The sequence below is a fragment of the Corythoichthys intestinalis genome, chromosome 8 (genome assembly GCF_030265065.1).
Source record: "Corythoichthys intestinalis isolate RoL2023-P3 chromosome 8, ASM3026506v1, whole genome shotgun sequence".
In the NCBI taxonomy this organism is placed as follows: Eukaryota; Metazoa; Chordata; class Actinopteri; order Syngnathiformes; family Syngnathidae; genus Corythoichthys; species Corythoichthys intestinalis.
In genome coordinates this window covers 43,922,529-43,944,567 of record NC_080402.1, presented here as the reverse complement: position 1 = coordinate 43,944,567, position 22,039 = coordinate 43,922,529, and the positions used below count along the sequence as shown (strand labels likewise).

At 41.1% G+C, this 22,039-nt stretch overlaps 1 protein-coding gene across 1 annotated transcript; it reads left to right on the top strand.

Moving 5' to 3' along the window:
• Window positions 1-12,483: 12,483 nt before the first annotated feature.
• LOC130921085 (somatostatin receptor type 5) lies at window positions 12,484-21,106 on the top strand. The gene is made up of 5 exons (XM_057844728.1): window positions 12,484-13,264; window positions 17,135-17,275; window positions 17,358-17,630; window positions 20,295-20,432; window positions 20,909-21,106. Exons 1-5 carry the CDS (start codon window positions 12,731-12,733, stop codon window positions 21,104-21,106), a joined length of 1,284 nt encoding a protein of 427 aa, XP_057700711.1. The 5' UTR covers window positions 12,484-12,730.
• The last annotated feature ends 933 nt before the right edge of the window (window positions 21,107-22,039 follow it).

Here is a 22,039-nt window from a genome sequence, read left to right as displayed (position 1 = left end):
AATAGTTATAAAACAAATTAAGTACAATGGCCACACTTTGGGGTCTTTAATAGTATATGCCACTTAATGACAAATGAAAATAGTAACATAACTTTGCCATGTAAGTTAAAAGAAAAGCGTACCAGTAATTGCTTTATTTTTTTTTAACTGTGCCAAATATACAATGTAAATACTATACAGTATGCAACAAAAACAGTTATCAACTTGAATGATGGTGTTTGAATGCCATAAAGACTCATTTGCAATAACTGTGAAAGAAGTTAACTAACAAAATGAACTACCTCAACAAAATATTTGAGTATAGACAGAGGTGAGTAGTAACGTGTTACATTGACTCCGTTACATTTACTTGAGTAACTTTTTGAGAAAAATATATTTCTACGAGTAGTTTTACTTAGCCATGCTTTTTACTTTTACTTGAGCAGATTTGTGAAGAAGCGCTTCTTTTACTCTGCTAGTTGGACGACACTAATCGTTATATTTTTCCTCTTTATTATACTGGACTGTCTCAGAAAATTAGAATACACAATATTCTAATTTTTTGAGACAGTCCTGTGTCCAGTCCAGTACATATTAGATTTTCCTTCTTTTTTTCTCTCTCCAGCGATGCCAAAAGTAGCTCGACCAGTTTCAGAAATGAGACGTCGCAACAATAATCACATGACTCCATCATACCAATCAGACTAAAGCTTGCCATTCTATGATCACACCGGCCTTTTTAATCACGTGACATCTTTAAAGCATCGTAAAAAATTAATAAGTATTTGACATAGAGCACTGCCCGCAACATGACTCGAAAGCGCGGATTTTAACCTCTCTCTTATTCGGCACCAATTGACCGCAGAAATCCGAAGATATGATCCTTTTAATTTAATAATATCAACGGTGAAGGAACTATTCACTATTCAACAATTAAAACTAGGAACTATTTTTTTATCACTAGAGGGGACTCATGCTTTTTGGACAAATGATGTTTCAGTTCTGCAGATTCGGAATTTAATTTTTTATTTTATTTTTATATTTTTATATTTTATATATATTTTTATTTTTATTTTATTTTTTTCTTTCTTTGGCTTAATGTGGTTATGTAACAGGTACAGGTACAGTATAATAACACCAGTTCATATAGATAACTGTGCTGAGAAAAAAATACTATTGTTTAAGAGAAAAAAAAACATCAGAAGCAGTTATTCACAATGTTACTGTTAGGTTTTGTGTTTGGTTTCTCCTTGTATGACTTGTCCCTGTGATTACCCATTGCTCTCACCTGTGTGTGTTTTCCCAGTGTATCCTGCAATCTGCATCCACCTGTGTTACCCAGCTGTTCCTCGTCTCGTTACCCCTTGTCTGCGTATATAATGACCCAGTTTCTTGTCACTCCTTGTTGCGTCATTGTCTATGTCTATGTCCGTCTTCACCAAAGTCAAGTCCGTTCCACGCCCTCGTGTACCAGTCCCTCTGCTTAAGTAAGTTTTGTTTGAACATTGCCTTTTGAGCCATAGCCCTTTTGTTTGTACTTTGTGATTTTGTTAGTTGTCATTAAAAGTTTTTTTTTTAGTTCACTGCCACCTGCCTCGCTGCATTTTTTGTTTCCCTGCATTTGGGTCCATACAACCTGCCTGCCTGCTCATTCCTGACAGAATGACGCAACCAATCCTGGACCCAGCGGGAAAGATTCATTTTCGGCCACCGCGCCGACACCCTCAAACCACCCACAGACCACAACACATTTTTTTGGATTCTGATTTTTCAGACTTTGAGGAGGATCATAATTTATATGACCTCCTCTATTCTGATTCTGACTCCGACCCAGATTTTTTTTCCATGCCCTTTTCTTCACCCTCTCAGTTTTTTTCAGGCCTCCCTCATTCCATACCACCCAGTCTGTCCAAGAACCCTGTCCAAAAGCCTCGGCGATCTCGTCCACGCCGACGTCGGCTTCCCGAGGCTCCCCGCAGTCAAGTTCCTCACGCGCCGGCTCCCCGCAGTCAAGTTCCTCCCGCGCCGGCTCCCCGCAGACAAGTTCCTCCCGCGCCGGCTCCCCGCAGACAAGTTCCTCCCGCGCCGGCTCCCCGCAGTCAAGTTCCTCCCGCGCCGACTCCCCGCAGTCAAGTGGCTCCCGCGCCGACTCCCCGCAGTCAAGTGCCACCCGCGCCGACTCCCCGCAGTCAAGTGCCACCCGCGCCGACTCCCCGCAGTCTTGTGATCCCGCCAGCAGTCTCCTGCGACTCCGCTGCTGTCCCGCCAGCAGTCTCCTGCGACTCCGCTGCTGTCCCGCCAGCAGTCTCCTGCGACTCCGCTGCTGTCCCGCCAGCAGTCTCCTGCGACTCCGCTGCTGTCCCGCCAGCAGTCTCCTGCGACTCCGCTGCTGTCCCGCCAGCAGACTCCTGCGACTCCGCTGCTGTCCCGCCAGCAGACTCCGGCGACTCCGCTGCTGTCACGCCAGCAGACTCCTGCGACTCCGCTGCTGTCACGCCAGCAGACGACGGCGACTCCGCTGCTGTCACGCCAGCAGACGACGGCGACTCCGCTGCTGTCACGCCAGCAGACGACGGCGACTCCGCTGCTGTCACGCCAGCAGACGACGGCGACTCCGCTGCTGTCACGCCAGCAGACGACGGCGACTCCGCTGCTGTCACGCCAGCAGACGACGGCGACTCCGCTGCTGTCACGGCAGACGACGGCGACTCCGCTGCTGTCACGCCAGCAGACGACGGCGACTCCGCTGCTGTCACGCCAGCAGACGACGGCGACTCCGCTGCTGTCACGCCAGCAGACGACGGCGACTCCGCTGCTGTCACGCCAGCAGACGACGGCGACTCCGCTGCTGTCACGCCAGCAGACGACGGCGACTCCGCTGCTGTCACGCCAGCAGACGACGGCGACTCCGCTGCTGTCACGCCAGCAGACGACGGCGACTCCGCTGCTGTCACGCCAGCAGACGACGGCGACTCCGCTGCTGTCACGCCAGCAGACGACGGCGACTCCGCTGCTGTCACGCCAGCAGACGACGGCGACTCCGCTGCTGTCCCGCCAGCAGACGACGGCGACTCCGCTGCTGTCACGCCAGCAGACGACGGCGACTCCGACTCCGTTCCTGGTCCGCACGACGGCTCCGACTCCGTTCCTGGTCCGCACGACGACTCCGACTCCGTTCCTGGTCCGCACGACGACTCCGACTCCGTTCCTGGTCCGCACGACGACTCCGACTCCGTTCCTGGTCCGCACGACGACTCCGACTCCGTTCCTGGTCCGCACGACGGCTCCGACTCCGTTCCTGGTCCGCACGACGGCTCCGACTCCGTTCCTGGTCCGCACGACGGCTCCGACTCCGTTCCTGGTCCGCACGACGGCTCCGACTCTGTTCCTGACCCTTGCCCCGATGATGCTGCTCCCCGTTTCCTGCCACAACGTGGCGGTATGGACGACCGAGCACTACCTCGTCTGGGACGCCCGCCTGATCTGCCCGTGCGGTCACCCAATGTCTGGCGCCCCGGGCGCCCTCCCGATCGACCCGTGCGTTCGGCCCACATCTGGCGTCCTGGACGCCCGCCTGACTGGCCGTGACGGGCTGGTGTTGCTCCCTCCTCCGAGCAACATTCTGACTTTTTGTTTCCTCGGGACGTCTGGGATCCGTCCCTTGAGGGGGGGGTACTGTTAGGTTTTGTGTTTGGTTTCTCCTTGTATGACTTGTCCCTGTGATTACCCATTGCTCTCACCTGTGTGTGTTTTCCCAGTGTATCCTGCAATCTGCATCCACCTGTGTTACCCAGCTGTTCCTCGTCTCGTTACCCCTTGTCTGCGTATATAATGACCCAGTTTCTTGTCACTCCTTGTTGCGTCATTGTCTATGTCTATGTCCGTCTTCACCAAAGTCAAGTCCGTTCCACGCCCTCGTTTACCAGTCCCTCTGCTTAAGTAAGTTTTGTTTGAACATTGCCTTTTGAGCCATAGCCCTTTTGTTTGTACTTTGTGATTTTGTTAGTTGTCATTAAAAGTTTTTTTTTTAGTTCACTGCCACCTGCCTCACTGCATTTTTTGTTTCCCTGCATTTGGGTCCATACAACCTGCCTGCCTGCTCATTCCTGACAGTTACTCATTCCTTGAGTATTCTTTTCACCCAATACTTTTCTACTTGTACTTGAGTACATTTTTTTGAATGACTACTTTTACTTGAGTAATATTATTTAGAAGTAATGCTACTCTTAGTTGAGTACATTTTTTGGCTACTCTACCAACCTATGGGTATAGATGCATACATTTTAAGGTTATCTGAAGGAATCCATTAGTAGATGAGTTTTTACTCACTCATGAAACATATAGTTGAGTATTTGTCTGGTCACGATGGGTAGAGTCTAGGTCGGGTGAAGGTAAAATGAGCTTGGCTTCTGTTTGGTTATGGGGAGGGTCCATGAGCCCAGGCAGGAAAACAGCACTTACTGAGGCCACTAGCTCTGTTATTGTAGGGCTACAGGAAAAAGGTTGAAGGAGGAGGGGTTCACTGAAGGAGTATGGAGAATCTGCAGAAGGACAAGTAGAAGGATGAGAGAGGTATGAAACAAAAGAAAAGCAGCTTTTGTAATGTTCATTTTTAAAAAAACCATCACATTCATTGGCTACAATAGATACTGTATACTGTACTTTTTCTCAAGAGAAATAGATTACTTTTTTGTGTGCGACTGATTATAGTTGAAACTAACGTTAGCAGCCACAGATCAACTACCAATTGTTTTTTCGTTTCCTTTGGTGAAGATATTTTGATTGTGATGCTGATTCGTCTTTCTTCCCTGTCTTTTCTCCAAATCCAAAAGAAGGGGAAAATACCATTGACCTGTCTCCAGGTAACCCAGTAAAAGAATTTGAAGTGGATTTAGATGTGGATTGACTGTGATATTCTAAAATGACATATATTCCTGTGAAGTGACAGTGGTTATTTTTATGTTGGTGCTCTGCTCAAATGGTGCCTTTATGATCATCTGTGCAATGCTATCAAATGAAATAAAAACAATAACTGTTACTTTACCTGAACATGAACACCAGGTGTTCTTGAGAAACTCAGATGTACATTCTTGCAATATGTGTGTTCTACTTTTTGTTTTAATACATAAACATTGTTCTGTGTTACACAACTAATACACAACCACAGTTCTTGTCTTAGTATTTAAAGAGCTTTAAACAACTTTCCAGTTCAATCGCTTTACTTCAATTTTCAAAATCATCAAACAGATGTCATTATCAAACAAACACAACCCAAGGAATGCGGTTTTTAAATGGTGATTTTATTTATTTAAGGAGATTTTTTTTAACTTCCTGGTCTAGTGTTCACCACAGACAATATGTACAGTGTGTTTATGTATGTACGTATGTGTTTAAACACATATATACATAACAGCAACTTCATCTAAAATAGTCTTTTGCATACTTTTTAGATAAAGGTCACTTTGAGCAAACATCCACCACAATTTAGCTCTACTTATGTTGTTTCACTTGTATAAAACAATAATGGCATCTGGCGTTTCCCCAAATCCTTGTGGTGTAAAATAACAAAAACATAAAAAGCATGTCCACAGGACGGACAATAATGCCCCTTGACAGGTCAGTAAGGTCAACAGTTGTGTAGTGTGATAGTTTCACTCCAGGGGATTGTTGTGGACACAATCGCATTAAGAGGCGCTTTCCCTCTGATTCACCCGAAGCAAAGATTCACCAACTCAAAGTGTGTATGCTTGCATGTTTGGTGGAGAGGTTCATGACATAGCGGGTGGTTGGCATCCCAGTCTCCGCGGTTCACAGCAGAGAAGAAATATTAGACAAAAGACTAGCGAGTAGTGCAAGTGGAGGCTACATGTGCTGGTCACAGGAGCGTGTCAACATATTGATGTACATCTGTTCTGTCTGCTGCTGTTTATCAATTCTGTTTGTGTGTGTGTGTATGGCTGGTGACAGAAGTGCGTTTGTTTTTACATATTCACATGACGGGCATGGACAGATGTCACATCGATCTTGATTTTATTGAAAAGATATTGTGAGGACACCTATTTTGTAATATTCAGTGTAATAAGTCAAAAAATAATTGGGACATTTAGAATGAATTTATAAAGTACATGAATTGATGGTAAGTGTTGTTTTTCCATTATTACCATAAATGAAGTTGAAGATAGCTGATCAGTGTTGGTGTTGAAAAATCAGAAAACAGAGAATCCTGAGAAAGCTCCTCTTGCGCTACTACAATGTGCTCTACGTTGGCATCAGGCACGAAAATAGAGCTGCTATAATAAATCTGAAATCTATCCTCTTTTTGTGTCAATCACAATACATCCACATAAATGAGGACACAGTTAGGACATCCTGCAGTTTGGTGGTAATATAGTGAGGCATCAGCATCAATTGATGAATGGACAGAGATATAGACAGAACTGCAGACAGGTGAAGGAATGATGGCTGGTGTAATTAACTAGTTAAATCAGGGGTGCCCAAACATTTTCCTGTGAGGGCCACATAACTTTTCCCTTCTCTGATGAGGCAAGGCAAGGCAAGGCAAATTTATTTATATAGCACAAGGCAATTCAAAGTGCTTTACATCATATGAAGATCATAAAATCACATTTAAATCAATACAACGTAAAAACCAAGACAATCAAAATCGGAAATAAAATTATACATAAAGATCGCATTTAATCACAAATAGAATAAAAATAAATAAATAAAAATAAAACAAAAACTACTACTACTAATAATAACTGAAATCAGCAATGGAGATAAGCACAAGAGGAATAGAAAGCAAGTAGATTGAAATATATAGACAGTTATGGATATGCAGTGCTAAACAAAAGCGTTTTTAGCCCTGATTTAAAAGAGCTAACAGTTTGAGCATACTTCAGACGTTCAGGTAACTTGTTCCAGAGGTGAGGAGCATAATAACTAAATGCTGCCTCACCCTGCTTGGTTCTTGTTCTTGGAACATGCAGAAGAACGGTTCCAGATGACCTTAGGGGTCTAGATGTCTTATAGGAATCTAACAAGTCAAGCATGTATTTTGGTCCAAGCCCATTAAGTGTTTTGTAGACGAGCCGTAGTATTTTATAGTCTATCCTTTGACTCACTGGAAGCCAGTGTAGCGATTTCAAAACCGGTGTAATGTGGTCCAGCTTCCTTGTATTTGTGAGGAATCTGGCTGCAGCATTCTGTACTAGCTGCAGCTTCCTGACTGATTTTTTTATCAAGACCCGTAAATATACCGTTGCAACAGTCCAATCTGCTGAAAATGAATGCATGCATGAGTTTTTCCATGAGGGGCCGGGGTCAGTTTGTAACAGAAAAGGTTTGACGATTGCAGGAGTGCCTAAATGTAAAAATGGAATGTTTTTCAGAAAGCCACAATTATATTTCTTTCTGGATTCTTCACGGAACAAAAGTAGATTAAAAAAAATATATATATATATATATATATATATATATATATATATATATATATATATATAATGATAATTATTCATTCATTCATTTTCCATGCCGCTATTTTCCTCACGAGGGTCGCGGAGGTGCTGGAGCCTATCCCAGCTAACTACGGGCAGTAGGCAGGGTACACCCTGAACTGCTTGCCAGCCAATCGCAGGGCACAAGGAGACGTACAACCATTCGCGCACACACTCATACCTACGGTCAATTTAGAGTGTTCAATCAGCCTACCATGCATGTCTTTGGGATGTGGGAGGAAACCGGAGTTCCCGGAGAAAACCCACGCAGGCACGGGGAGAACATGCCAACTCCACACAGGAAGGCCGAAGCCCGGGATCGAACCCTTGATGTCAGAACTGTGAGGCGGACGTGCTAACCACTCAGCCACCGTGTCGCGTGATAATTATAATATGATATAATATAATATAATAATAATACTATTAATCAAATAGATAATAACCAAATAACCCTCTCTGGGTTCTTCACAGAAAAAAAGCCAGGAAATAAATAACACTATTAAAAAGAATAAAATAAAATAAAAAAATAAAAATGGTCTCTAGTACTGTATAGTATTGTTCAGGGGGCCGGACCAAATGTGGAAGCGGGCCGTAGTTTGGGGATCCCTGAGTTAAATTGTTAATGCACAGGGGTGAAAGTGGCTAGAATTTCTTGCTGGAACTCCCTGACATAAAGGTTGCCACTGAGCCAGAAATTATTTATCTTTATATTTTTTAGGGGGGGTTCATACCTCCTAAAACCACAGAAATGCATAGAAAATTGGTTTTGGCAGTTATACCTAGCACACACAATAAAACACAGCGGGTTTTACACATGCGATATGCTACTGCATTACATTCATTGCAACAAGGCACACGTGACAAACTGATTGCATTTTTTAAAATGATGTGCAAAATAAAAGTTAACAAAACACCATACAGTAACCCCAACCTCCTTCTGCTAAGTTTTATTTTCCCTCATTTCCTCCCATTTAAATGCCAAACCTCAGTTTTATCTACTTAAGAACATAGGAGGTACAGTACAGTCAAATTTAAAATAATGTAATCATTAAGTTATTATTTAAGAAAAAAAAGTACATGTGACTTACATTATGCACAGTGAAATGGAAGATATATTGAAGATTACACAAACATCGACTTGTTTATATTATAAAAAAATAAAATACATTGCCTAACATAGGTAAATGAACAGTGCACATTAACTATATTACCAAATGTATCACATTTGAGACAAGCATTACTGGATGTCATTGCAGTAAAAAACATGTTTATAACCTTATTTTGTTAAATCTTACTTTAGTTATATTTGTTTTTACCAAAAGAACTGCATGTAATGCTTAATGTATCATTTATGATACAAATTAGAGAAAATATATGGCGGAAAACACTCAGGTGACTTGAAGTTCATCATTTGGAAAGTTTAAAATCTCAATTTTCTGGGGGAAGGAAATTTTTGAACAGGAGGGCATTTAAAAAAAAAAAAAATCGTTTCAAACAGCAAAACCCTAACTGGAGGTGAGCGCATGCGAGAGCATGATCAAAGACGCCATGATTGTAACGAGATATTATCACGTACTTACCTCTTTTCTATCCAAAAAATCCATGTAGCATGTATCACTGAGTGTCAAGACACAACTGTGAATGGCCACAACTGGATTTTGGGGGGATTTCTATTGGTGAAACATGCTAATATATCAATGGTCGTGGTGCAGAAATCGCAGACATCAAGGAGTGATTGAGATTTTCATTTTCATATATTTACCCTTTTAAACGTTTTGTGTTTTTCAATTTTTCTTTGTTTGGATCAATAATTTATCCTATAAAATATTGGGGAAAATGCGACACTAATGAAAAAAAATACAATTAAGCGATAGTTATGAGGTAGATATCTGTGACTTTTTTAGAGACGCTAATTTTTTCATTGTGACATAATTTGTTTAAAAGTTTGAAATATGCGAGTGAATAATTTTTTTAAGTAGTTTTTTTTTTTTAAACTAAATATTAGTCATGAATTAATGATTCAAAGCTAAAAATGACAGACATTTCGAATAATAAATACGATTACATACCTTCTTTTTATAGCGAGGTTGAAACAAAAGCGGTTGCGCGACATCTCTAAACGGGGGTTTTCAGGGTAAAACGGACAAATTAAAAATAGTTCGGGGACATAAGACATATTGCTCTATCAAACACAACAGTTCTTTTGGCTTAAAATACAGCAGTTTATTTTAAAGAAGGGTGCAAGAACAGAAACTGCTTTTTCAGCCTTGTCTGTGTTTTCTGCCATATACAAAGTTAATTTTAAACAACTGTCATTTTTTCATTTTAAAGACCTCATAAAGCTTTCAAATTTAAAAAAAAAATCTGAATTTTCTGTTCATTATTTCTGGGGTCAGGCATTATAGGGTTAACATGGCAAATGTTGTGAACCTCCCAATCAGAGCAAATAAAAAAATAAAATAAAATAAAACAAACCTTTTTAACTCTTTACTTTCTCTTAAAGATCTAATCAATTTTCCGTTGCTTTGCCCTTTTTCATCCACATTAATTCAAAAAGCTTGTTCTTTTTTTTCTTTTTTGTTGTCCCAAAAACATGTGGATTTGAACCAATCAGAGCTAAGTAACTATCTGTCCTGATCACATGTCAGTACGTCAGCCAATTGAACGGACAACTGGACAACTGGAGTACAGGAAAGGTGGTTTGCTGCGCGCATGTGCACTTCGACATGAGTTGACTGTCTCATCGGACTAAGATACACACGCTGTAGGACTCTGTGGCGCCGTGGAATAAATAAATAATAAAAATCGGTGGAAACGGATTACGCTACACAAGCGCTTTATTCGACCTGTTATCAACACTTGTGTATGTAAATCTGACGTTAGTAGATTGTTTTCTTGGTGCGTGTGGCAGCCTGGGAGTTTTTTCTTTTTTTTATTTACATGGAGGTTTGACAGTTGCCGTCATATTTTTGAGATCGAAGCACCACTCCGCCCTCAAATTTTATACCGGAACGGCGCACCGGAACGTTCCGGCACACTTTCCTCACTGTTAATGCATACACATATACATATTTGTTTTCATAGCTTACATGTTTACTATTGCTAAGTGTTGTTATATGAACAGTTTATATGGGGTAAATGGTAAAAGTGTATTGTCTACACTGGTAAGAAAAAGTATCTGAACCTTTTGGAATTACTCACATTTCTGCATAAAATCACCATCAAATGTGATCTGATCTTTGTCAGAATCACACAGATGAAAAAACCATGTCTGCTTTAACTAAAGCCACCCAAACATTTATAGGTTTTCATATTTTAATGAGGATAGTATGCATACAATGACAGAAGGGGGAAAAAAAGTAAATGAACCTTAACAGCAAGTAAGAATTGTCTTGATGAGAAGCATTGTCTGATGTGCTCATGGCTCGGTCAAAAGAGCTGTCTGAAGACCTGCGATCAAGGATTGTTGATTTGTATAAAGCTGGGAAAGGATACAAAACTATAAAAGTCTGAATGTTCATCAAGTGACAGTCAGGGAAGTTGTCTACAAATGGAGAGAGTTTGGCACTGTTGCTTCTCTACCAAGGATTGGCCGTCTACCAAAGTAATGCCAAGAGTTCGGTGCAGAATACTGAGAGAGGTAAAAAAAAGAACCCTAGTGTGTCTGCCAAAGACTTACAGAAATCACTGGCACAGTGCAATATCTCTGTGCACACATCAACTATATATGTAAAACTATGGCCAAGAATGGTGTTCATGGGAGGACTCCACGGAGGAAGCCACTGCTGCTTAAAAAAAACATTGTTGCTTGTTTAATGTTCGCAAAAAGGCACTTGGACACTCCACATAAGTTTTGGCAAAATATTTTGTGGACTGATAAAGCCAAAGTTGTATTGTTTGGGAGTAACGCACAACGTTGGTGTGGAGGAAAAATGGAACAGCTGACCAATAACAACACTTCACCCCCACCGGGAAGCATGGTGGAGGGAGCATCATGATTTTGGCCTGTTTTCTGCCTCAGGGCCTGGACAACTTGCAATTATTAATGGAAGAATGAATTCAAAAGTTTATCAGGATGTTTTGCAGGAAAACCTGAGGCCGTCTGTCAGACAGTTGAAGCTAAAAAGAGGATAGATGCTGTACCAAGACAATGATCCAAAACACAGAGGTAAATCTACTTCAGAATGGTTTTAGAATAACAAAATACATGTTCTGAAGTGGCCAAGTCAAAGTCCAGATGTGAACCCCATTGAGATGCTGTGGCATAACCTAAAGACAGCGATTCACGTTAGACATCCCAGGAATCTGACTGAACTACAGCAATTTTGTAGAGACGAATGGGCCAATATTAGTCCTGATCAATGTGTCAGACTGATCTGCTGCTACAGGAAGTGTCTGGTTGAAGTTATTGCTGCCAAAGGGGGTGGGGCTGCACAAAATGTGTGATGTGATGGTTCGCTTACTTATTTTCCCCCTTCTGTCATTGTTTGTATACTAATATGAAAACCTATAAGTATTTGGGTGGTTTTAGTTAAAGCAGAAACTCTTTTTGACACTCTGTGTGATTTTGACAAAGATCAGATCACATTTGATGGTGATACTTTTTCATACCACAGTGTACAATATATTTCACATGTATTTCTTGACCAATCAGTTAAAAACATATATACATAATTGTATCCCTTTTTCACGAGTTACTGTATTATATTTAGTCTGGGGACAAATGTAATATTTTTTAACATTCCTGTCTGTCTCCACTCTTGAAATTGACATACAAACTCCCTAAGTGTCTGCTCATAAAAGACATACAAATTGCTTAAATTATATGCAAAGCATTTCGTTCAAAACATTTAAGGTCTGCTATTTTGAACAATCATCAAATCAGATAATTGAGATGTGGTTGTTGTTCAAGAGACCAACCTATGGTGAAAACAGTCGCTCTCTCGTGCGTAAAAGCTGCGCGTATGACACCGACTCTGACCATTGACGCACAGCTGGAGCAGCATCAGTCACCACAATTATAGAGAAGCGAAAACACTGCAGATGCTTCAGCCTCGTAATTCTATAGGAGTATAAAAAAACAGGTCTTTGCTTCTAATAGGATGCTAAACACCTGCTTTGGGAAATCTCTCGTCCATGCGCTTCGTCTCCTGGGCTACCAGACGTTCTTTCTTCATTCTGCGCGATTGACTACTCTGGCGTAATCTGGACATTAAAAAGTGAAATCGACATCCGAACCATCCCTGGACTCGAAAATGGAACAATCGGGGCTGCTGAATTGTTCTTCATATTGTGCTCTTTCTGCCTTCACCAACGTCTCCCCTGAGGTGTTCACGCAGAGCGTCCCCTTCCAGGGGAGCAGCACCCTGCTGACGGCGGTCATCTACATCACCGTCTTCCTCGTAGGTCTGGCCGGCAACAGTCTGGTCATCTACGTGGTGCTGCGCCACGCCAAAATGAAAACGGTGACCAACATTTACATTCTCAACTTAGCGATCGCCGACGAGCTCTACATTATCGGGCTGCCTTTCCTCACGACACAGAATGTGCTCTCTTACTGGCCCTTCGGATCCATCCTGTGCCGGCTCGTCATGACCGCAGACTCCATGAATCAGTTCACGTCCATTTTCTGCCTCACTGTCATGTCCATTGACCGCTACCTTGCCGTGGTGCACCCGATCCGTAGTTCTAAGTGGAGGCACACACGCGTGGCCAAAGCGGTCAGCGCAGCAGTGTGGGCTGTGTCATTTGTGGTGGTCCTGCCTGTGGTCATCTTCTCGGACGTGCAGGTATGCATCACTGGAATTCCACTCAAATTCTCATCACGCCAATAACTTAAAATAAATAAATTTAAACAGTAATAAGCAAACATGCACAAAATGCAAATGCAGTTTTGCACTTTTGTCAATCCCTTGATGACAAATATTTAGATTTAGATTAGTTTTTGAGTAGTCTAATGTTTTGTTGCTGCTTCCCTTGAATTGTTAAAACATGGGCGTATGTTTGCATAGGGACAGTAGGGACAAAACACTACCAAATTTTCAGGATGCTCAAATTGTCCCCACTGTTAGGGAAGCTCAAGTTTGAACTCCAAGTGTTACCTCGATGGCTCGATTAGAGAAATAAATACGACCCCAACCATGGATTGATTTTCTTTGAAGACTTTATAAACAAGAGCTCATGGGTACAAAATGATGTGACCCAGCCAGAAGTTGTGATCACCCAGAAAGTACGAAGCTGTACAATAGAAGCTGGACCTTTATACTGTTGAAAAGGGCGGTGCCGAAGCCCACGTTGAAACGAAAATTTTCCAAGAAACGAAACTCATCATCTCACAAGCCTGGGTATTTTACCATACAAAAACATCTTTGAGCTGAGACCTTGAGCACCGGTCCCCGCTGGAACAAAGATAAGAAAACAGAGTTCTCCCTTGTATTCATTCAGGGCATATTGAAAAACAGGAACATAACAGTCCATATTTGGGCATATGGTGATACAGTCAAGGCCATGAGAAGGCACACTCAAAAAGATTACAATAGATTAATATAACAATGATACTCTAGGCTATAATGTTCTCATGCAAGCATAACAAATGCATACAAAATATGATGTATAATGGTTGTGTTTTAAGCATAAATAAAATTCTCTCACACCCACCAACTTTCAAACAACCTTATTTGCGTTGTATAATGACTTCAGTGATACAGGCCATTTAGATTGTCTGCCCACATGTTTTAATTGTTGTAACTGACCCCACCTTTAATTTCTTTTTTATTATTACAAGTTTTTTTTCAGCCAGCAGCAGTCACTTTAAGAAAAAAAAAGACTTCAATTTTGTGGAAGTGGGGAACACACCACTAATTTTGCAACTGAAAGTCCAACCTGCATCAGTTAGCATGACATTAAACTGTGTGAACTTGCTAACCTGCAAAACTCTGTGTGTCTTCCTTTATGTGTTTTCTACTGCTTCTGTGTGTCCTCCTTTATGTGTTTTCTACTGCTGACGTGAAATAAACTGTGGGAAATGTATGTGGTCTTAAAGCAGCCCAGGAGCTTTCATGTTTTTGTTGAGTTTGGCTGTGCTTGTTGACAAAAGCAGTAGTGTTTTACCTGAAGGGCATCTCCATTTTTATTTATTTTTTTGTTATTCCCTGAGAAAGACGTATATTTAATTTCTTTAATTAGACAATGTTGATTGGTCATAAGAAAAATGTGGGGGGGGGGTTTTTGCATTCCTGGATAGTTAAGAGATGATTAACAAGCTTTTATTTATTGTGTGTGTTAATATTATTTTAGTGATGTTCAAATAATGCAATTTAAATTTGCTCATAAAATACGGACATTTTTTCTGGCAGTTTTCAAATGTTTCTTTTTGTCAAGTCAATACAGATTTATTTTGCATTGATAATTACGAATGTCCCCAGCAAAAAGTCTACGTACAGGTTACATCGTCCCCACCAATGTTGAGCCCAAACCTATGCCCTTGTGTTAAAACATAATTTCATCCCTTTTTAGACATTTGTATACAATGATAAAATTCAAATATGCAGGGTCACTGTTATAGCCACTTTAGTTAGGTCAATTAAACCTATAAAGGGCACCCTAATTCGAAGGCTTTGCTTATGTAAATTGAGTATAGTTTTCCCTCACATTCTGATTACATTCAGCAACTAAGTATTAATTCAAGAAATGCTAAAATATCATTTGGCCTGGATGCAGTGAAATACTAGAAAAGATGCCCATACAGAAATGGCTAGGAATTAACGCGTGATGTTCCGGATAAAGCAATTCTACAATGGCTTGTCACATCCCCTGCTTTGACACTTTGAATTGATAAGGTTCTGTTTTTATGAAGATGTATCAATCTCTCATTTCACAGCTTCAGAGGTTTTCAGCCCCCTCAATTCTGAAAAAGATGATGATTCACATGAACAGGTGGTAGCAAGGAGTGTCTGATTGATTGAGAGGAAATAGTGGCTTTCTGACAAATATGTCTTGCTTAATGTTTCCATAGGTGATGATTCCATCCAAGGGCGTAGGTTTGCATGTAGGACGGTAGGGACATAACACGACCAAATTATCAGGAAGCTGAAATTATCCCCATCAACTATTAAGCAACCTTATTTGCAGTATAGAATGACTTCAGTTATTTAGGTAATTTAGATTGTCTTCCCATATGTTGTAAGGATAGAAATGACCCTACCATTAGTAAGTGAATTATTTTCATTATGTTCAGACTTTCATCTTCACATGCTGAATGTACCAGCCCTTTTTTGTTTGTTTGATTGGCTGATGATTTGACTCCCTCACACAAACGCACTCACAGCACTGACAGAATAGGAGAGATACTAGAAGTTTTTATGGGACAACAGCAGCAGCCACTGTAAAACGGAAAAAGACGTCAATGTTGTGGAGGTGGGGAACACACCACTAATTTTGCTGCTGAAAATCCAACCTGGACCTGAACCTGAAGCTGCTTAGAGAGGTGTTCGCTTGTATGTGTTTCCTACTGTTAACGTTAATTAAACTGTGAGAAAGGTAGTGAATCGAGGTTTACCGCCTTCTCCCCAATTTTCCTTTTGATTTTATGTGTTCTTAAAGCAGCCTAAAGGAGCTTTCATTTTTTGTTGAGTTTGGCAGTGGGCAAAAGCAGTAGTATTCAACATGAAGGAAGGCTCCTTTTTTTCTTCTTCTTTTTTTTTTTTTTGGCTTTTTTTTTTTTTTTTTTTTGCTTCTCCCTGACTAAGACGTTTTTAAGTTATTTTTAATTTAATTAGCCAATGTGGAGTGGTCTTAAGACAAATGCTTTTTTTTTTTTTTTTTTTTTTAAATTTCTGGATAGTTAAGAGATTATTAACAAGTTAGTATTTATTGTGTATGTCAGTATAATTTCAGTTATATTCAAATATTGTAATTTAAATGTGCTAATAAAATCCATTTATTTTCAAATTTTTAAAGAATGTCTCTTTAGTAGTTTTTGAAAACAAAGGTTTGGATGGTGTATTATCTGAACCAATACATATGAAAGTTAGTATCAGTCAATACAGATGTATTTTGCATTGATCATTTAGCCTATCAATTAATTGGGTTCATATTTGTGAGAATTGTAGGCCTGATCCCTGTTCACCCAATCTGTTTGGTCTTATTAATGTCCCGTCCCAAGCAGAAAGTGTACATGCAGGTTATGCTGTTATATCGTCCTGACCAATGTTGAGACCAAACCTACTCCCTTGATTCCATCAATTCCATATATTGATTCTTAACTTTCTATATAGGACTCATCCTTGTCTGCTTGGTTTCTCGTCCCCTGACTGTCCCTTCCTTTTTGACTCCTACTAAAATTAAATCAAGCAAAAATAATAACAGGTACAAGTCAGAAAATTAGAATATTGTGAAAAAGACCAATAATGTATTTTTGTAGACAGACAGACAAGGACAGACTGATGAACTGGTTTTGGTAATGTTATTTCGGTTTAACCTTTTTGGAAAGGTTTTAGTCATATTTGGTTCGATTCATTAACTGAATTTTCGGTGCATCTCTAATAGATAAATGGATTTGAGTAATATACTGTATATAAATTTACATTTGAAGTCTTTCAAACAAAATTAATAAATTAACAGTTTTCTTTTATCCCTCTTGATCTGCAATTTCCCTCTAGGACACATTTAACTCATGCAACATGATCTGGCCAGAACCAACAGATGTATGGTCAACAGCCTTCATTCTCTACACCTCTACATTAGGCTTCTTTGGACCTGTGCTCATCATCTGCCTCTGCTATCTGCTGATAGTAATTAAGGTGTGTGGGTGTGCAGGGGTGTGCAAGTGTGTGTGTGCATACTCTTGATCATACTTCCTGATATATCTTTATTTCAATGCAGGTGAAGTCCTCGGGAGAGCGTGCAGGCCTCACCTCACGACGGCGTTCAGAGCGTAAAGTGACTCGGATGGTTGTGGTTATCGTGGTGGTGTTCGTCCTCTGCTGGCTGCCGTTTTTCATCATCAACATCATCAACCTTGTAGTCATCATCCCAGAGTCTAGCGCAACTGCAGGAATATACTTCTTCGCAGTCATCTTGTCATACGCCAACTCCTGTGCCAACCCTCTGCTCTACGGTTTCCTCTGTGACAACTTCAAACAGAGCTTTAGAAAAGTATGTATACTGATGACTAATCTTTCATCTAAATCGATTGATTGGTTGTGTCTCATCTTCAAGATGGATGTCAAATTACAAGATAGCCTTACTCAACAAGACAAGTGGCTTTTGATAATGAATCATCTTGCATCAAAATATGCACAGTAGGGAGAACAAGTATTTGATACACTGCCGATTTTGCTGGTTTTCCCACTTGCAAGCCATGTAGAGGTCTGTAATTTGTATCATAAGTTCTCTTCAACTGTGACGGACGGAATCTAATACAAAAATCCAGAAAATCACATTGTATAATTTTTAAATAATACATTTGTATTTAACTGCATGAAATAAGTATTTGATACATTACCAACTAGTAAATATTTCGGCTCTTAGTTCTTTTTTAAGAACCCCTCCTGTTCTCCACTCATTACCGGAAGTAACTGCACCTGTTTGAACTTGTTACCTGTATAAAAGACACCTGTTCACATGCTCAAACAAACAAACTCCAACCTCTCCACAATGGCCAAGACCAAAGAGCTGTGTAAGGACATCAGGGATAAAATAATAGACCTGCACAAGGCTGGGATCGGCTACAGGAAAAGAAGCAAGCAGCTTGGTGAGAAGGTAACAACTGTTGGAGCGATTATTAGAAAATGGAAGAAGTTCATGTTGACGGTCAATCTGCCTCGTTCTGGGGCTCCATGCAAGATCTCACCTCGTGGGGCATCACTGATCATGAGGAAGGTGAGGGATCAGCCCAGAACTACACGGCAGGACCTGGTCAATGACCTGAAGAAAGCTGGAACCACAGTCTCGAAGAAAACCATCGGAAACACATTACGCCGTCATGGATTAAAATCCTACAGCGCACGCAAGGTCCCGCTGCTGAAGCCAGTGCATGTCCAGACACGTCTGAAGTTTGCCACAGACCATCTGGATGATCCAGAGGAGCAATGGGAGAAGGTCATGTGGTCGGATGAGACCAAAATTGAAGTTTTTGGTCTAAACTCGGCTCGTCGTAAAAGAAGGATGAGTACAATGCCAAGAACACCATCCCAACCGTGAAGCATGGAGGACGAAACATTTTTTTGGGGCTGCTTCTCTGCCTAGGGTACAAGACGACTGCACCGTATTGAGGGGAGGATGGATGGGGCTATGTATCGCCAGATCTTGGCTGACAACCTCCTTCCTTCAGTGAGAGCCCAGAAGATGGGTCGTGGCTGGGTCTTCCAGCATGAAAACAACCCAAAGCCAGAGGCATAGGAAGGGTCCCCGGGGGCCCCAGGCAACAAGCAACATGGGGCCCTTCGAGCGTGTGCAAGTAAGGTGGACAGTTGGACTTGGAGCAATAGAAGAAAGAGTAGCAACACAAAAATACCACCATCGGATGCAGAGGTATATACCTTTGTGTGAAATCAGTAGTCAAATTGGCCCTACGACCCACCAAATTCAAATTATTCCTTAAAAACCACTGATTGGTGGACTACCGACCGAAATGAGCACTAAATTTGCTGATAAAATTGTTTAGGATTATTTTAGATGCATATATGTCATATTTTTCTGATAGACTATTCGATGAGGAATACGATAGACCCATTAATAGACTTTTTGGGAAAAATCCCCATTTCTTTTTAAGTAGTCACATGAATAATGAGGTGGCCTGTGAAAATCAACATAAAACAACTCGGCAAGGACTTTCCAGAGAGTACTTGGTGAGTCTTTAAACAATCATGTGGTATTAATAGCTGATTGGACTTTCTTAAACATGTATAATCTACGTGACCTGGTTAGTGCTGATTGGAATTGATAACAGAATCCTTACATAATCTGCCAAATGATTCCATGGTATTGAAACACTCCCTACATTTGTCACTGGGACAGTGCAGTAAAGCCGCGTGAGCTAAATCTGGGGGCCTGCTGGCTCGGGGCCCTAGGCAATTGCCTGGTTTGCCTAATGGGACGCGACGCCTCTGCCCAAAGCACACAGCCAAGGCAACTAAAGAGTGGCTCCATAAGAAGCATCTTAAGGTCCTGGAGTGGCCTAGCCAGTCACCAGATCTGAACCCGATTGAAAATCTATGGAGGGAGCTGAAAGCCCCGAAACCTGAAGGCTCTGGAGAAGATCTGCATGGAGGAGTGGGCCAAAATCCCTGCTGCAGTGTGTGCAAACCTTGTAAAGGACTACAGGAAACGTTTGGTATCTGTAATAGCAAACAAAGGTTTCTGTACCAAATATTAAGTTCGATTTTTGTGATGTATCAAATACTTATTTCATGCAATTAAATGCAAATGTATTATTTAAAAATCATACAACGTGATTTTCTGTTTTTTTTGTATTAGATTCCGTCCCTCACAGTTGAAGAGAACTTATGATACAAATTACAGACCTCTACATGCTTTGCAAGTGGGAAAACCAGCAAAATTGGCAGTGTATGAAATACTTGTTCTCCCCACTGTAATCGACATTCAACAAGAACTGATATTAGAAAGTGAACTGTGGGGCATCCTGTGATGCTGGGTGAGGGGGAAATGATTCAAAATTGATCATCTGTGTAAAGTGCAGGTCCAGTAATAAAGCACAGGAAGATAAATGGTACGTGTTCTGTTACAGGTTTTGAGTCGTCTTTGAGTGCAGCATATGTGTGGTTAAATGATTAACACTCAGTTGTCATGGTGCTGTAGGTGCTGTGTGTAAAGACCATAAGGTGCAAAGCCAATGGTGTGGATGAAGCTGACCCTAGTGCTCGTCGTACAGGGAGGTCAATGCCAACTGAGGTTGCCCCTCAAAGTCAGGTGTCCCACCATCCCCAGAGCAGCCAGGTATGTTAATTTGCAAATGTTACCCAATCAATTTGCAATTTAAAGGCTTGCTCGAAAATACATGCAGTATTTTGTGAGTCTAATCTGCAAAGAGGAGATACTGTATATGGAAGAACCAGTGAAGACTGAATGTTAGAAATGTAAAGAGGTTTGCACAGGCACAGTTTATCATTTCCAGAATGATGATCAAAAGCTGTGTGCCTCATTTATTACTAGCATTTCTATTTTGATGAAAGTGGAATGTCATCGAATCAGAATGTATTCAAACAATATGATGTACTGTAGATTTACTAATTATAAACAGATGATCCTAAAAGTTGGTCATGATCATCCATAAAATGCTTCAGGCTTCAGCTATGTTCTATCCAGTTATGCAAAACAGTCGTTTAGGTCCTCCTCTCTCATCATCTTGTTGATGCATTTCACTATGACCTGTGTTTGTTCAATGACATTGCCACTCTTTCCCCTTGTTGAAGATTTCTCCTCAGCCTTCATGCTTACAGATTTCTCATACCGCCGCTGATTTGCACTTCTGTGTCTCGGCATGCAATCGGTCATCCTCGACAGACCTGCAATTCCCCAGAACCACTGCAACAATTACAGCATCCTCCATGAGCTCTGTGGCAGAAATTTCCACAATTTCCACAGTAACTAGAGTGCCTGCTGTCTCTTAGATGGACACACAAGGGGAATGACAGTTTAAAGTGGAGGTTGGGAAGGGGAAAAAAATGATGTGATAAAGCCAAGCAGGTAGCTTGTGTAAAAAAAATATACTGTAACATCACCATTCATTTTGGGATTAACCTTTGCACCCTAAATTAGTTTATTAACCCAAAAGATGGGTTAAATGTCAGGGCAAATCAAGAAAAATTCTGAGTTGTTTCAACTGTTTTATTATGTAGTGTCTGCAAATGCTGGGGCTATACAATCAATTTTGGTCCGGTAATTTTTCCAGATGCCTGCTCACAATAACCGATATGGAGGAAAAAATCCTAACACATGGCAGTATAATAACTGAAGCATTAAACTGCATGATGTGTGCATAACTGCACATTAAAATACAGTTAGGAAAAGTGGAGTGAGTTGTGACAGGAGTGAAATTGTGCCAACCTTGTTATGGTAGAAAACCATAGAAAAAATTGATCACGTGATTACATTTTTGGGGTAGAAAAGTCATTTTCAGTAATCCTGAAAAGAGTTGATGGCTTGATAGTTAAAGAGATCAACGGATAGAAAGACTTGTAGTTCTTATAAAATGAATGTTATTATGAGTTAAAATAATTTGATATTAAAACCCCTCTTGATGTTTTCGTTTTTAAATACAATTTGTAAAATTAGCTTAACTAGTAGGTCACCATTGTTGTTGACGTCACAGGGCGGTGACATCACTGGGTTGAGCTGCCTGGCTTACAGCGTATGACTCTAGCGACAAAAACATGTCATCTGTTCAACCCTTTCAATTTGGGGGTAGCGTGGCTCAGTGGTAGAGTAGTTGTCCCCCAACCCAGAGGTTGTTGGTTCAAGTCTCTGCCCTGATGAACTCGTCTAAGTGTCCTTGAGCAAGACACTGAACCCCACATTGCTCCTGGTGCTGCGTCACCAGTAGG

Coding starts and splice junctions, on each gene's coding strand:
- LOC130921085 (XM_057844728.1), top strand. CDS start 12,731: ATGGAACAATCGGGGCTGCTGAATTGTTCTTCATATTGTGCTCTTTCT. Junction 13,265..17,134: donor TCATCTTCTCGGACGTGCAG/GTATGCATCACT, acceptor ATTTCCCTCTAG/GACACATTTAACTCATGCAA. Junction 17,276..17,357: donor ATCTGCTGATAGTAATTAAG/GTGTGTGGGTGT, acceptor ATTTCAATGCAG/GTGAAGTCCTCGGGAGAGCG.